Source organism: Leptodactylus fuscus, chromosome 11 (assembly GCF_031893055.1).
Source record: "Leptodactylus fuscus isolate aLepFus1 chromosome 11, aLepFus1.hap2, whole genome shotgun sequence".
NCBI lineage: Eukaryota > Metazoa > Chordata > Amphibia > Anura > Leptodactylidae > Leptodactylus > Leptodactylus fuscus.
In genome coordinates, this window is record NC_134275.1 from 69,441,518 (window position 1) to 69,458,298 (window position 16,781).

A 16,781-nucleotide genomic window follows, 5' to 3' on the forward strand; every position below is an offset into this window, starting at 1 on the left:
CTTAGACTCCGCCTCCTCCAGCAGAGCCAGCGCTGATTGGCCGAATTCCGTACTCTGGCCAATCAGCACTGGCTAATGCATTGTATTGGCGTGATGAAGCAGTGCTGAATGTGTGTGCTTAGCACACACATTCAGCTCTACTTCATCGGGCTAATAGAATGCATTGGCCAGTGCTGATTGGCCAGAGTACGGAATTCGGCCAATCAGCGCTGGCCAATGCATTCTATTAGCCCGATGAAGTAGAGCTGAATGTGTGTGCTAAGCACACACATTCAGCACTGCTTCATCACGCCAATACAATGCATTAGCCAGTGCTGATTGGCCAGAGTACGGAATTCGGCCAATCAGCGCTGGCTCTGCTGGAGGAGGCGGAGTCTAAGGTCGGACCTGAATGGAGACTGGTGTGGAGCGATCTTAGACTCCGCCTCCTCCAGCAGAGCCAGCGCTGATTGGTCGAGTTCCGTACTCTGGCCAATCAGCACTGGCCAATGCATTTCTATGGGGAAAAGTTAGCTTGCGAAAATCGCAAACTGACAGGGATTTCCATGAAATAAAGTGACTTTTATGCCCCCAGACATGCTTCCCCTGCTGTCCCAGTGTCATTCCAGGGTGTTGGTATCATTTCCTGGGGTGTCATAGTGGACTTGGTGACCCTCCAGACACGAATTTGGGTTTCCCCCTTAACGAGTTTATGTTCCCCATAGACTATAATGGGGTTCGAAACCCATTCGAACACTCGAACAGTGAGCGGCTGTTCGAATCGAATTTCGAACCTCGAACATTTTAGTGTTCGCTCATCTCTACTAAACACCAGTCTTGATAAATATCCCCCCCCCCCCATTAAGTGGCAAGTTAAAATTTGCAACACTTGTATGTTAAAAGGATTGTTCAGGAATTGGACAAACCACAGAGGAGACAAGGGAAGATGTAACATAAAAAATAATTATACTCACCTTTTCCCACAGTTCTGGTGTCCAGCGCTGCTGTCTATAAGGGTGCCTTCGATGCTGGAAGTCCTGCTCCGTACGTCATCACTAAGACTAGTGATTGGCCTCAGCAGTGGCTGGAAAGAACCCAATAACATCACTCACATGCGTCACCAGGAACTTTCCTGTAGGTGCTGAGGCCACTGATTGTCCTCAGTGGTCACACGCAGTGCAGGACTTCCGGCGGCAAAGGCACAGTGTGCACTCAAGCAGACAACATTGGTGGACGCTGGTATATTGGGTACAGGTGAATATGAATATTTTTATGCTACACCTTGCCCGGCCTCCTCTGTATCAGTTCTAATTTCTGGACAACCCCTTTAAATCTGTAGGGAATCTTTCTCAGGCTAAGGTCCCACATTGTGGAAACTTAGCTTCATTAATTGCAGATTTTGCAGCGTTTTCTTTGAGCCGAAGCTCAAGTATAAGAACTTCCTATATAATTCCCATTCCTTTTGTAGCCATTCTTAGCTTTGGCTGAAAAAAACGCAGCAAAATCTTTCAACAAAAAAAAAAAGGTGCGTTTCGACAACATGGGGCCTCAGCCTCATGCTGCAGTTCCTTAGAGATAAGCTGATCATTTGGTCCAACAGTTGAAACACTTGATGATCAGGGATGATCAGGGATTATCACAAAGTTAAACTGTCAGAACCTTCACATTTTCCCTGCAGTGCCACACCTGGGAAAATGTGGTATTGCATTGCGCCTTGGAATTCAACGGTGATCATTGTGAGAAGGTGAAAGACAGAGTGCTGGAGTCCAGATATATTAGCCCCACGTTTATGACATATGTGTAGTCCAGGGCAGATCTGGAGTAGGCCTCAGCCCAGGTTTAGATCCTTGGCTCATTACTGGGCCAGACAAGACTGCAGATCCTGTACTCCAGAGCAGTTCCATGGGGTGAAAGGAGGTGTGTGGTTCTGCCCTGTAACCCTGAGTCCGGTGAGACAATATTGCGCTTGTTTTGTTCATGTGGCTGGTGGTAAGCCACATGTATAGTTAAGTTATCAGTTTTGTTTAGTTGCTCAGACGAGCAGGTTTTTATTTTGTTTTTGCCTGAAGTTAAGGCTGTATTTTGTTTTGCTCAATTTGTGCCTGAAGTCAAGGTTTATTCATTTTCCCGTTTTGTTTTTTTTTTCTAAATAAACCAGTTTGCTGCATATTTTGTGTCCCTGTCTTGACTGTTTGGGTCTGCACCACTGCTTCCACCAAGCTAACTTCCCCACACCATATAATATATATTTGCATTGAGTTCTCCAGTGAGGGAAACTCTTTGCAGCCTCTCTTTTCTGGCTAATGGGAATAGTAAGTGTTGTGGGTGGGCCTCATCTATAATGTCATGAACTGTTATTTATGCAATTCCTGATATAGTCCATATCATTACTCAAACATTTGAAGCTTCATGGCACCTTGTTACAATGCATTTTACCTCTTTTATAGTGTGAAAGTATTAAGGATGAACCTACATTAGAGTACAAATGGGCTGTGAAAGACATCGAGCAGTCAAATTTAATTCTTTCCACAATCCTCTTCATCTTCATCCTCGCTGCTATCTAAAGCCCAGTATTTTTATACAGGCATGTTGTATTCAGATGCATCTATAATTCCTCTTTGTGTGGTATTATTTGCTTTTCACAATCTATTTGATTTACATAGGCAGTGTGCATGAATTGCTATATATTTTCTTGTCTGTGGAACTGTAATGCAACACATCATCATTTCCCGGCTAATAAAAGTCACTTCATTGTTGCTGAGATCTTTCATGTGTGAAATCCATCATCGCCCATTATGGGAGGACTGGTCATGAGACCGGCAATCTGATAGTGCTATAATATATTATCATGTTTCAGTTCTGCATAGAAGTGGATGATACAGAACAGACACATATAGGTGCTTGAAGTATTATAGCAAGAAATAAGCAAAATACTACTTGTGTGTGAATATATATATATATATATATATATATATATATATATATATATGTTTCTTGGAATTGATGTGAAATTGCACATATGTTTTTATAGTTATTACTTATTCTTTACACAGACTATAGATATTGATGATCTAGCCTCATAATTATTCATCATTATCAAACTGGTGAGGGTCCAGACCGACCAGGAATCCCCACCCACATGGCCAGAACTACACAGAATCAGATGGCTTCTCCCATTGTGTAGTGGCAGTGCTGGGTTACTGCAGATTAAGTCTCATTAAAATGTATGGGAACTGAGTCCACGACACAATGAAAGAGCCCTGTAATCTGGCTTCATCCACTATGTAGTTCCCACACCACTGCTGATCATGGGGATACCTTGTGTCATAATCCCAGTGATCAGAAAATCTGAAGCTTGGTCATCAACACCAAAAGGTTTGGCAACCTATTTAGTTTTCTTACCTGGGTTCTGACCCCAGGTCACCATTTTGGAACCAGCACCCCTAAAATCACTCCATCTCCATCCACCTCTCCTGTATTTACAAGTAGTAACTTCTATTATGGGGATGAATTTATCATTATAATGATGCATTCAGCCAACTCCTGTAATATAAGTAACTAGTAGTGAACATGGAGGGGGAGGAAGAATGCGGAGTGACTTGGCAAGGGATGATGGTTCTGATGAGGTGACCCAAGATTGGAACCAGCCTGGAAAGCCAAGGTTTACATTAGACCTCGGGACAACCTTCCCTTGAGTGCCCCTTTAAGCTGCTGACACATTCACTTCTTATGTCATCCTACAATATCTTTCTTGTGTAGAAACAATCAGGCATGTTGGAATTCATGCCTGATCCTTTTTCCCATGCACATATAACATACAAATATTGTTCAAGCATTTAATATACATTAGATTGCTGGTTGGCTTGGAGGTCAGCAGGTTTGACCAACATTAACCTAGTATGTATTGAGGGATTAAAATCTACAATTATGCCAGGCACAGATATTAACTAGATGTCGGGGATGGGGTGGGGGTTGTAAAGTACCCGGACCCATATGATGGTCTGTTGATTCACGGGGCTATGTCGGTGTGATATAGGGTTGTCCTCTTGAGTCAAGCCTTTTAAGATATTACTATTTTATGTCTGACAATGTTGATATCAATAAACGAAGAAGAAAGATGTCAAAGTACGGAGAACGGTCTCGCCAAAGAAAGATATCCACAATCGGCATAATAACAATCTCAAAAAAGTATCCATCACACATGTAGCAATAATGTGCAGAAAACAGCAGGGAGGAATGACAAGGCTTTACAAATGATGGTATAATCAGCTGTGGCCTATCTGTGCTCCCTCTTAATAATTAAGATTAGCAGACTTGATGTGTCAGTCGGTGATTATTTGCTACCACAATGTGTGTTTTCAAGGATTAGAGATTATTCAGCTAGTGGTCAAATCCTATTACACTGTGTATTCATTTCACATGTATATTTTCTAAGTCTAAAAAAACTTGCATCAGATAAAATATGCAACAATATGGTAAAAAGAGTAACAATTAAGATGCATATGCCACAATAAAATTGGTGCAACTCGCTAGACATGTTGTTAAACACACTTATGGACCTCAGGGTTGGTATATACAGTATTTATGCCAAGGTTTGCAACATAAAAAGTAACAAGAGGACCCATCACCGCTCCTGACATAGATATCTTAACAAATATTTGCATTCACATAAAATTATTTTGGAGCATGTTTTCTTAGGGAGCATTCACACGGCACTGATTCTGATATAACTCGCGTAAGAATCAGCGCTGCAAAACAGAATCCCATTGACTTCAATGGGTTCCATTTAATGCACGTAATGCAGTGAAATCAATGGCTTAAAAAGCCTCCCATTGATTTCAATGTGTTACGTGTGTTAAACGAAACCCATTGAAGTTAATGGGATTCTGTTTTGCAGCGCTGATTCTTACGCGACTTATCGTGCCAGAATCAGCGCCACGTTATTCCGTGTGAATGCCCCCTAAATTTTGTTCTTCTGTTATTTTTCTAAAAGTCTATGAATAAATTGAGAACTGGGTGATACCAGTTGAGGTCAGGCACATAACTAAAGGCCAAAGGTCAGCTTCAGACCCCTGTGCAACTTCTCCTTAAAACGGTCAGGTTTTAGAAGCATTTTGCATTTCCCTTTGTTCCTCTATCTTAGCTATGTCCGTCATAAAGGTTTGTTCGGAACATGATTGCACACCTATGGTACCCAACATTCCCAACCCTCTACAGAATCCCTCATTGAGCATCTGAAGACCAACTGCTACTTTTGGCTTTAAATGCTTCTTTTTCTCCTTTCTGACAGTGAAAGGCTCAGTATCATAAATCTTCTTCTCCTGTCTAACTTCAAAGCACCAGAGGACAGGGGAAATAAAGTTATGATGCCCAGACTGCCAGCCATCAAAAGAAGAAAGAAAGGAGATCAAATAAGTTTTATAAACCTTAGAGTGCTGAGGGTGACCTGCGGGCCACTCTGGCTTATGGGCCCGGTCATAGGTGTGATCACTTAAAATTACAGCAGTGGTTAGTGTCAGATTGTGTAGAGAGACAGAAGAACTTGCCAGTTCAGAGTGATACAATAAATTATAGATTATAGGAAAATTGACAAGACCTCTTTAATTTCAGAGCAGTTTATGAATCTTGTTCATTTGATACACTTTAAAAAAAAATCATAAAGGAAGGTATAAAAACTGCTCAAAAACAATTGGATGCACACCAAGAACTCCAGTTTTGGCATATTTTACAGTACAGTTCTAGTAAATTCTCAGCAAAAACTTCCAAAACAGCAGAATATCCGTTACTCACATTTTCTTTCTTCCAAAATTGACAATCGATTAGTAAAAGGAGAAGACATTTTGGTAAAACCCTTTTGAATAAAATACAGGTCTGACTATAACAAGCAGGTAACTTACGACTTTTGCGGGACAGATTTTACGGGAGGTTTGTTTGTGACTTCACATCGCTCTATGGAAAAAGGAAACAAAATACATTCAATTTATATAGATAGTGATAGAGAGATACAGAGAGAGAGAGGGAGAGATAGATAGATAGAGGCAGTGATGTAGCCACCATAGAGAAACATTAGTATCAGTATGAGTCAGACTGAAGATCGCAGTCACTATAAACTTACTGTCACTGTCCTACTTTGTCACAGTGCTATCAATATATAGTATACGTATGCAGTGAAACCTCTTATAGCTGACGTCCTAATCTGTATAGAAAAGTCGTCTTTCATAGGGTTGGTCGTCTCAAAGAAAAAAGTATACAGAATACAAGTTAAAGTGTCTAATGAAGTTAGAAAGCATGAACAATTCCTTCAATAATGATAAAAGCGTCAACAATCATGTATTTTATGCTGCAGCATGTTACACAGAACCAGATATCACATCAAAATATTACACTAATAAAACAACCATGGGAACCCCAATACTTTTCTTACTCCCATGGTGACCTGCACATTTTCTAGTTCAAGGTAGCCCCATCAGTCTTGGTCACCAGCATGGATTCCCCTTTCCTTCCTGGTCACCAGCACAGGATCCCTTTAAATAATAGTCCTGAACATGGAAATAATAGTCCTGAACATGGTTCCGCTCTCATTCCTACTCTCCAGAACACTTTGTTATTCTTGTTCCTTGACATGGTCCTCCTTTTGAACTCCCAGAATGGCTCCCCTCTCATTCCTAGACCTCATCATGCCTCCCCTTTCCCTCCTCCTCCTTCACGATCAACCTTAAAAATTCTTGACTTCTTCCTGACATCTCATAGACCAAAATCTGGACTTTAAAGCTGACTTGGGAACACCATAAGATTGCCCATAAAACCTGGCCCCATTCCCAAGACTATCCTGACCAATCCTTCAGTGGCAGACTGAATTGACTCTTTTCTCCAGTGTGATGCTGGTGACTTTTTTCCCCCCGACGTCCCTTACAAGACTCTTGTTTTTTGCAGTCCAGAACTGTGTCCATATTGGATTCCAATGGAAACATTTGCCCAAAAAAGTGGTCTATGGTTAAGGAGATGGTCTGCTTATAGAAAGGTAACGTCCTTTGAGTATAATGAGAGCAATATCCATCACTGATAAAAAGTGGTCTTTCGGGGAAGAAGTCTTTTCACGGGATTGATTTTCTGGAGAGGCTTCACTGTCCACGTATATACGGTATATCTATGTGTGTGTTTAGTATGTACAGTGTGAAATAATATCACCAATAAGCACAACTCTTAACAATTCTTGTAAAATAAGAATCTTATACCAAATCCATTGTGCACAGTACAAAATGATTATCTAGGTGAACAAAAGACATACTTTGTATGCTGTATCCTGAGGTCAGATGTTGAGAGTCCTGTAAAAATAAACATAAATAAATCAAACCAGTAATCCACATATCATCTAGATATAAAGATTTAGGTCACATAGCTAGAGGCTTGTGCATTATCTCTCTCTATCAATCACATATTTAACCTTATCTAAAATTCATAAGACTGGAGTGAGGATTAAACACTAAGGACAAATAACCAAGATGTAAAGGGATGTTATTATTTAAAACGGTAAAAATGCATTACTTGCCGCATATCTCGGTGACATTCCACAGATGGGATTATCTTCACTTCACTTTTAATGGTTTTTGGATTATACTTTATGGCCGTTTGGGTAAAGGTTTTGTTTGAAATGCCATTAAACAAATTCTAATGTATAATTTTGGATTTGGTTTTATGTGCCAAATCTGGTTACGTAACTCTAGTGTATGTATGGCGAATATATATGGTAAGACTATAGTATTGGTATTGATCAGAGTAACAAATCAATGCTATTTCACTCATAAGGTGTTTATTGTGTATTTTCTGTGAATGTATTCCTTTTTGTGTTTAGGTTATGTACATCTTATAGGGCGTTCACACTTGTGCCCCTGTCCGCCCGCCGTGTCTCCGTCCTATGTCCCGGGGAAACTGGATAGGGGACGGCTTCCTGGCGGAAAGTTTTAAAACCTATTTTTTTGCACGGACACAGTCAGACCTGCAGGACTTTGTGTTCAGCCAAAAAAACCTTTCGCCATGGAGAGGCCGCATACGGACACAGACCCGAGGAATGGGATAGAGACACTGCAGATGGACATGGGCACAAGTGTGAACACCCCCTAAGTGTTGTTTTTGAACATCGTGGTGCAGACAAGCTATTCCAGTTGGATCAGAATTCTGGTCTAATTTCCCTCCCCCTCCAAAAAAAAAAAAAGAATTGTGTATTTGTTCTACATCCCTTGTTTTCGATACTTTCTAACAGTTTTTGCTTCTCATCCGATGTGTGCAGAACTTACTAGAAATGGGATGGAGGCGCAATTCTGTGAGCCAAAAAATGGACCACTATATCGAAAAACAGCAAAATTTTGGACAATGTGCCAAAATTTTGAGCCAAAAGTTTGTCCGAAACTGAAGCCAACTACAGGTGCGGTTTAAGGCTCTAACTTTGCAGTCTTACTTCATCTGCCCTGTTGTATCTCCTCATTGATGGATCTAAAACCTATGTAGGCACTTCAGCACCTTGAACAATATTTTTTTAGATATATTTTTATATTTATTTATTATGATTGGCTGTATATATTAGATTTATATTTATTTCCTTCTTGAAGAGCGATATCATACATGTTTACATACGGAACTGTTCTGCTTATGATGAAGACAGCAATATGAATGGTTTTAAATGTTTTTACATAGTTCCATAGTAGATGAGGTTGGATGAAGACACAGGTCCATCAAGTCCAACCTATAACCCTAGCAAAGGCAAAAAAGCCGTGAGACTGATGACAGCTGGAATTTTGTCAGGGGGAAATATTCCTTCCTGACTCCACATACGGCCATCAGTATTAAACTCTGGATCACTTGTGTTTATGAACATCTAAAACCCATAAGCCTTAATATTCTTCCACTCAATAAAGGCATCCAGGAAATTTGTGAACTTGCACAATTTAACCACCATCACCACATCCTGTGGCAGTGAGTCCCATAGCCTCACTGCCCTTACAGTAAAGAATCTCTGTCTATGTTGCTGCTGAAATGTTCTCTCCTCTAGGAAAAGAGGATGTCCCTTTGTCACTGTCACCGGCCTAGGAGTAAAAAGATCATTAGAAAGGTCTTTGTGTTGTCCCTTCATGTATTTGTACATTGTCATTAGATCGCCCCGTAGACGTCTTTTCTCTAAACTAAATAACTCCAGGTTTGTTAATCTGTCATTGTTCCACCTATTTTCCTTATCATCTTGGTCGCCGTCCTCTGCACTCTCTCTAGTTCATCCTTCTTGGTTCAAAATTGCACGCAATAGTCTAAGTGTGGCCTTACCAGTGACTTGTATAGAGGCATAACTATGTCCTTGTCATGAGAATCTAGTCCTCTTTTGCCATCCCGCAAGTTTATTTGCCTTAGCGGCAGCTTCCTGGGTAAGCTTACTGTCCGCCAAAACCCCAAGTCTTTTTCATTGGCAGGCTTACCTAGTAACTTACTATTAAGTACATAATCATACTTGTTATTACTTAACCCAAGTACATTTTTCTTCATTAAATTTAATTTTGCCAAGTCTCCGCCCAAGCTTCTTGCTTTCCTAGATTGCCATGTATTCTACTATATACTTCTAATTACTTTACAGAATTTAATATCATCTGAAAATATGGACACCCTGCTCTGTAAACCCTTTATGAGGCTATTAATATATTAAAAAGGAGAGGACCCAATACCGACCCCTGTGGCAGACTCTAATCCAGTTTGAGTATTAACCTTGAACAAGAACCCTTCGTTTGCTACTGTATTTGTTTGTCCCCAGTCACAATATTCTCATTTTACATCCAACATTTTATGTGGTATAGTAGCAAAAGCTTTTGAAAGGTCCATATAAACCTCGTCCACCATATTACACATGTCCAGTCTAAAACAGATTCCTCATCAACCCATAAATACCGATTCCTCATAAACCCATGATGATTGTGTCTTATGTTATCCAGTTTTAGACTGGACATATGGTGGACAAGGATTATCTGGGTTTTACATAGGATTTTGATTAGAGATGAGCGAACAGTAAAATGTTCGAGGTTCGATATTCGTTTCGAGTAGCCCCTCAATATTCGACTACTCGAATCGAATATCGAACCCTATTATCGTCTATGGGGGGAAAATGCTCGTTTCAGGGATAGGCAACATTCGATAAAATTATACTTACCAAGTCCACGAGTGAGGGTTGGGCTGGATCCTCCGAGAAGTCTTCTCCCTGCAGCGTCCCCGTGGAATCTTCCAGCTCTGAATTCACTCTGCCAGGCATCGAGCCTGGGCAGAGCCGACTGTGCATGCCCGCACTACAAGCGGGCATGCGCAGTTGGCTCTGCCCAGGCCCGATACCTGTCAGAGTGAATTCAGGGCCGGAAGACACCGCGGGGAAGCTGCACGGAGAAGACTTCTAAAGGTAGGAGAAGAACCAGCGTTGATTGGCCAACTGTATAGCATCTAACTTTTACACTCGAATAGCGAGTGGTACACGACCGAGTACAAGTATTTCGAATACCGTAGTATTCAATACCTACTCGATCGAATACTACTCGCTCATCTCTAATTTTGATACTATACCACATAAAACGTTGGATGCAAAATGAGAATATTAGGACTGGCGACCAACAGAACTGATTCCTTATGAACCCATGATATTTGGGAATTATATTATCCTGGAGTACCTCAAGGTAAATAATCTCTCTTGGTAAAACCTTCAAATATCTTACTTACCACTGAAGTCAAACTTACCGGCCTACATAGTTTCCACTTTTGACAATCTGGTAGACTTGGTTTGAAAAAATTAGGTCTAAAAGTGCCTCAGCTCTTGTTGGATCATGCATTGGTTGTAAAAGGTAATTGCCTACAATACTGCCTAAAACCTGTTCCCTTTGTTCGACCTGCAGGTTTCTTCCTCCCAGGTTAAATTTGGGTAGTTAAATTACCCCATAGTAATGATTTCATTATGTTTTGGTTTTTTTTGTAGCCTCATCTATTTGCCTTATTGGTAAATGTGTTTGCTTCTTCCATTACACATGTAAAAAAAAAAATTCCTAACAGTATGTAATTATCTTTTATTTTTCCCCGTATTCCCACCCATAAGCTACATATTCATTTTCCTCACAGATGTAGAAATGGCTTAAGTTAGGATTTTGCATACAACACCCCCCCCCCATTCCCTATTTATATTATATACTCCTGCATATTTATAGCCCAGCCATAGCAAGAGTCCGGCCATGTCTCATTTATCTCTAATACATTATATTCATCTTCCAACATTATCACTTCTAGTTACTTCATCTTGTTAGTGAGACACCTGATGTTTGTATACATGAATTTTTTTTTATATATATAACAATATGGCTTCTAGTACAATGTCCACTACTTGGTGACTAATCATTAAGACACATCAGAAGACCATCTTTGTGGAACTCCATGAGATGGGACTCGCACCAATGGTTTCATCAAAAGATCTTATGGGACTCTAAGAGGTTTGTCCTGTGGATTTTTACTTGAGAAATTTTCATTTGGCCTGGGCATTCTCTCCCATTGAAATGAATGGGATTATACTGCCCAGAATAAACTGTAGATCAATGATACCTTACCTTGTTGGGAATTGGAAATTTGGACTGTTCTGCTTTACATGGGGTGTGGATTCCAGTTAGAGGAGGGGGCCACAAGTGAGTCATTTCCTATAGGATAAAATAGGACTGGATTAGCACACATTTTAATCACATAAAAGAGACCATTTTTGTTAAACCATCAGCAAGAATGATAGATTAAATTTGAGTGGTCTGAAAATACACCAGATTTATCACAGTGTTTTTATGCTGGATGGTATATCCAGTGTATTTTTTTTTTCTTAAATGTAGATTGTGAGCCCCATATAGGGCTCAGAATGTTCATTTTTTCCCTATCAGTAAGTCTTTGGAGTAAGGGAGAAAATCCATGAAAACACAAGGAGAACATACAAACTCCTTGCAGATGCTATCCTTAACAAGATTCGAACCCAGGACTCCAGCACTGCAAGGCTGCAGTGGCTAACCACTGAGCCACCGTGTTACCCCTATATCCAGTGCACTTTGAAGCTGTCTAGTCTACAACTATAAAACGTATTAGTTTACCTATTTCAATCAAAAATTTGATTGTGATGCACATTATCACATCGTGAGTGACACCATATTTAATCTACAACACTTCCAAATTTCAAGTTAGCCAGAGAACATGGCCAAAAACTAAGTATGACAGTGCATGACTAAAATGCACTTAAAATGTGCCAACACCATGTAGGGGCCATGAAAGGGGTGCTTTATACCATATTGGGCCAGGAAAGGGTGCATTGTACCATGTGGGGCAAGGGTAAGGTGTGTTATACCTTGTGTGGGCCAATAAAGGGTGCATTATACCATATGGGGAGCTGAGAAAGGTGTCATACCATGTGGGAGCCAGGAAAGTGTGCAGTGTGGAGGCCAGTAAAGAGGTTTTATACTATGTGGGAGCCAGTTAAAGGGCAGATAAGTGGCACATTTAGGGGTCTGTATGCCTAAATAAAAGTCCACACCAGCTCCTTGGCATAAATGAATCTAAACCTAAGAGGACCAAGAAAGTTTTGGGATACCAGTAGTGGTAGGGTGGACCCCTAGCATTAAATCCACTGGCGGGCTCCTAGACATCTCTGTCTGGCATTGAACCAAAGTATCTTGAGTTTATTGCTAAATGGTTTACAAACTTGGCTTAAGGTAAATTTTGTTACCTTAACCAACCTGAATCTCAACTCTAAAACTAACCCCTTCCACTTAATTACTATACGATGCCACTAATACACTACTAGATAGAATCCGGTCTAGCTACAATTTAGATCTTTCTCATCTAGGACACATTATCATGAATTGAATGGCCAATCATCTTTAACATCTAGTTTTCTTTTGCGTTAATCCCTTGGAGACACACATGAATGGTTCTCAGGAAAAATGGCTAATACACAAACCTTTATTCCCCTCGAGATTTATTTAACTTATTTCGACCATTTCATGTGAAATGATTAAAGTTTCCCAGTACATCCCAATTAAAATGGAAAACAGATCTTCAAAGAAACCACCGCACATCAGATATCTCCGCAATTATTTCATTTTACAGTACAGAAATGCCAGCAGATCAGCCATCTACCAGACAAAACACCATACGAAAAATCTACATGGACAAGACCGTATGTTTAATGTATGTTTATTATCCTGATAACATATGGGGTTGGGGGAGGACTATAAGGAGTATAGAGGCGCCTGTTATCCACAGACCCCAGAGTCTGAAGAGCCCCCAAAAAAACCTATTTTACATTTGAGGACTATGTTGACATGGAATAGATTCTGCATTGAGGCCAAGGACCCCCCCCCCACCCCCAATCATCATCCAAGGCTATTTATTAGTTCTATTGACATGTTATTGCAACTCGAAAATCTGAGACTATTTTCTCGAACCGTCAGACATGTACTAAGTGTTCTTTCATTTTAGTGTCAATTGTGTCACTTCTTTTGATAAGGTAATATGCAGAAATTGTCAGGCTTTATGCTTGGAAAAATGATCAGTAAATTGCAGGGAAACAGTAACTAATATAGAATACCTAACATGACCTTGACAGGAATGGTTGCAATAATGTTTCTAATAACTAGACTGTTGGAACAATTCTCAACTTTCACTTTTCACATTATTGTTTGGGGTGAAATTCATTTATAGAATTATTGGATGGACGTTCCTGCAAACGTCTAAGTCACCGCTTATTATCTTTTTCCTACTTGTTCTTACTTTGTGAATGGAGTCTAGTCAATGATCTAGCGAATCTCATCCATTCAATCTCATCCATCCCATCCCACACATTGCAGCAAAAGTGCAGTTGAAATGCTTCGATTTCCAAAACAATCACATTTTTGGAAATTGCAACATGTCAATTATACCTATGGAAATGTTGGCAGTTCCCTATGGGTATAATAGAAGCAGAAAGTCCTCAGTAGAGATGAGCGAGTACTGTTCGAAACGGCAGTTTCGAATAGCACGCACCCATAGGAATGAATGGACGCAGCCGGCACGCAGGGGGTTAAGCAGCAGGACGCGGGCGTGCTGGCTGGCTCCATTCATTCCTATGGGTGCGTGCTATTCGAAACTGCCGTTTCGAACAGCACTCGCTCATCTCTAGTCCTCACAGGAAAACTCTGCGGACATTCAGTAAAAATCTCTGCGGAGAAAAACCTGCGATGGGGCCTTAGCCTTAAGGAGCATGTCATGGCCATTCACTATTGCCAACATGACTGTGTAACGTCACATCTTTCAAGTTTGGGGTAGGCCAAAGAAAGCACTTTAATCTTTTTGCAGTAACACAAAAATTGGTTTCAAATCAATCGTTTTAGTGAAGTCCATAAGCTGTTGGCTTGGAATAGCTGTACTGGGTTAAATAGAAGTCAAAGATAATATTTGCCAAAATAGACAATGTTTTAAGTGCAACATGGTACAACAGCTACATGTCAGAGAGTAGAACACAGATCGGACTAAACTGCGACATCAAACTCTGAACACTACTTATAGAGCAACTGCGACTAACATTAAGATGTGCATCATGGGGCAGCTATAAATGGATGCATCATGCAGCATGTTTATGCAAAACACCAATCCATGGAAAATACTCAAAAATATCTACTCACCCTCACAAAACCAACCATACATGTACAGAAACATAATAAAGTACATGAACATAGAATTCAGTTAGAAAGAATACAACCCAAATTGTGACATCCGTTTTAACAGATATCCTGGCGCGTCATACGTCGATTACAATGTATTTAAAGGGAGCTAAAAAGTGGATAGGTCTTCCACAGCTAAGTAGCAATAGTGTATAAAAACCTATGTAACATACAAATCTATATAGTATATAAAAATACTATAGAATCATTTCTGTTTTTACCGTTTTCTTAGTTTATAGCCTATGCTACACAAGCAGATAATATATTTGGTGTATTTCCTGCACTATATGGTGCCTTAGGCTATGGGTAAGCCCAATCTAAGCCTGTGTTGCACATGTTTTACATGGACACATGTTCATGGACACCCCATTGAGTGTGTTAGTCCACTTTAGTCATATCCATAGGGTGAATGGTACAGCATCAGTACAGTCCCTGTAGGTAAATATTAGAACTATAGGATCAATAAACATATGTATCATGACATCTGAAATTCCTAACAATATTTTTCCCTACTAGAGCCACCTAATACAACTACTCTCCTACTGTAAAACAGCAAATGGATAAGATCAATAAATGTTCATCTGTGAATAGTAGACCCCATAGTGTATGCTCATGAAACGGGATCTCTGTGAGATAGGTAGCAAAATTCATCTCGCCTTCTGCAACCAAATTTTAAACTGCTCTTAGAAGCAATATGGCTGGGTCACAATGAGCAACTCAAATATAACAATGCTCAATGCCAAGTGGTGGTTGCAGTGGTGTAAAGCACACTGGTTAAAGTAGGCAGCAGTGAAAATGTGTTTTCTATTGAGTAGGGTTGAGCAATCGGGATCGAAAGAGATCGGATTCCGATCAGCAATCGAGTAAATTTCACGATCGTGATCGGAATTCCAATCCCAATCTTTTCCAGCGGGATCGAGGTCGGAGGTTAATCTTAAGATCGACTCAACCCTATTAATGTATATATCAATAATAGGTTGAGAGATCGGGAAAGATTGGATCCCGATCGGTGATCGGGCAAGTTTCATGATCGGGGTCGGCTGGAAAATGATTGGATTTTTAAAACGATCCTGAAATCTCAAGATTGGCTCAACTCTACTATTGAGATGAATGCTATACTCTATAGATGCTGAAAAATAGAATGTACAAAGAGAACATGTGTATAAGGCCAAAGCCAACTGATAGCTTATAGTATCTACATAAATTGTATGAACCCATCTGCAACCATTGTAATACATTACTGGACATTTACCACCAGGGTGCTGCAGTTTCAGGTTCCTTTCCTCAATGGGCCAAGGGCTAATAGTACTAAATGTAACTTGACCTATTACTTATAAGCCGTCATGTCATGTCTACAGACTGGATCCCAGTGGAGTCGGTAGGCCAAGTCCTATGACATTAAACACTTTATTTTTTGTGGTCTGGTTATAATATTACTTTCCATTTTATTTATGTTTTGACTCAAGCCTGCTGCATGCGAGATAACTATCATAGTTGGCTTTTTTGGCCAGAATCTTAAAATAAAAAGTGAAATAGGCTCAATGCGATGTAACATGTGTAACGATTTAGCGGAGGATTGGGCGAATGTCAAAAGGCGGTATAAAAGCGGCTCTTGATTTATTTCCACATTATTTGAACTTTACATAATTCCGAAATCATGTTAACTGATGCACAAGATACTTGGATTAGTGTGGCAGAAAAGCTATTTTTTATCATACTGAAGATTAAACAAATACTTGAAATCCACCAATTTATTGGCTCCCATGTTAACAAAGTTTTCAGATGAAGTAATATAGGCAGCTCATTCTCCGCATTATGCTCAAAAGCATCATAATCGGTTGCACATGTTGGAGTTGTCGCACTTGGTCACGCTCCTTTTGCTTGTTTGAAAGGGTATAATGTTTGGATTTTAGGACCCCTCAGGTATACACCAGAACAAGCACAGACTTCAAGCACATTTATGTAGTTATGTCTTGCAAGAAAAGGGGGACATGAAGTTACAGAACAAACTTTTCATGTAATTACTTGTAGTACAGGACGGACCTAGCCTGTATATGTTATACTGCACCA

At 40.1% G+C, this 16,781-nt stretch overlaps 1 protein-coding gene across 2 annotated transcripts in view; it reads right to left on the bottom strand.

Moving 5' to 3' along the window:
* Positions 1-16,781, bottom strand: part of AFF2 (ALF transcription elongation factor 2) — a 446,266-nt gene that overhangs the window by 142,283 nt on the left and 287,202 nt on the right. For both annotated transcript variants that reach the window (XM_075260676.1, XM_075260675.1), the window contains exons 5-7: positions 11,589-11,675; positions 7,268-7,304; positions 5,877-5,928 (exon numbers count right to left, since the gene is read on the bottom strand). In XM_075260676.1, the coding sequence (XP_075116777.1) occupies positions 5,877-5,928; positions 7,268-7,304; positions 11,589-11,675 (176 nt within the window). The remainder of the gene's footprint in view (positions 1-5,876; positions 5,929-7,267; positions 7,305-11,588; positions 11,676-16,781) is intronic.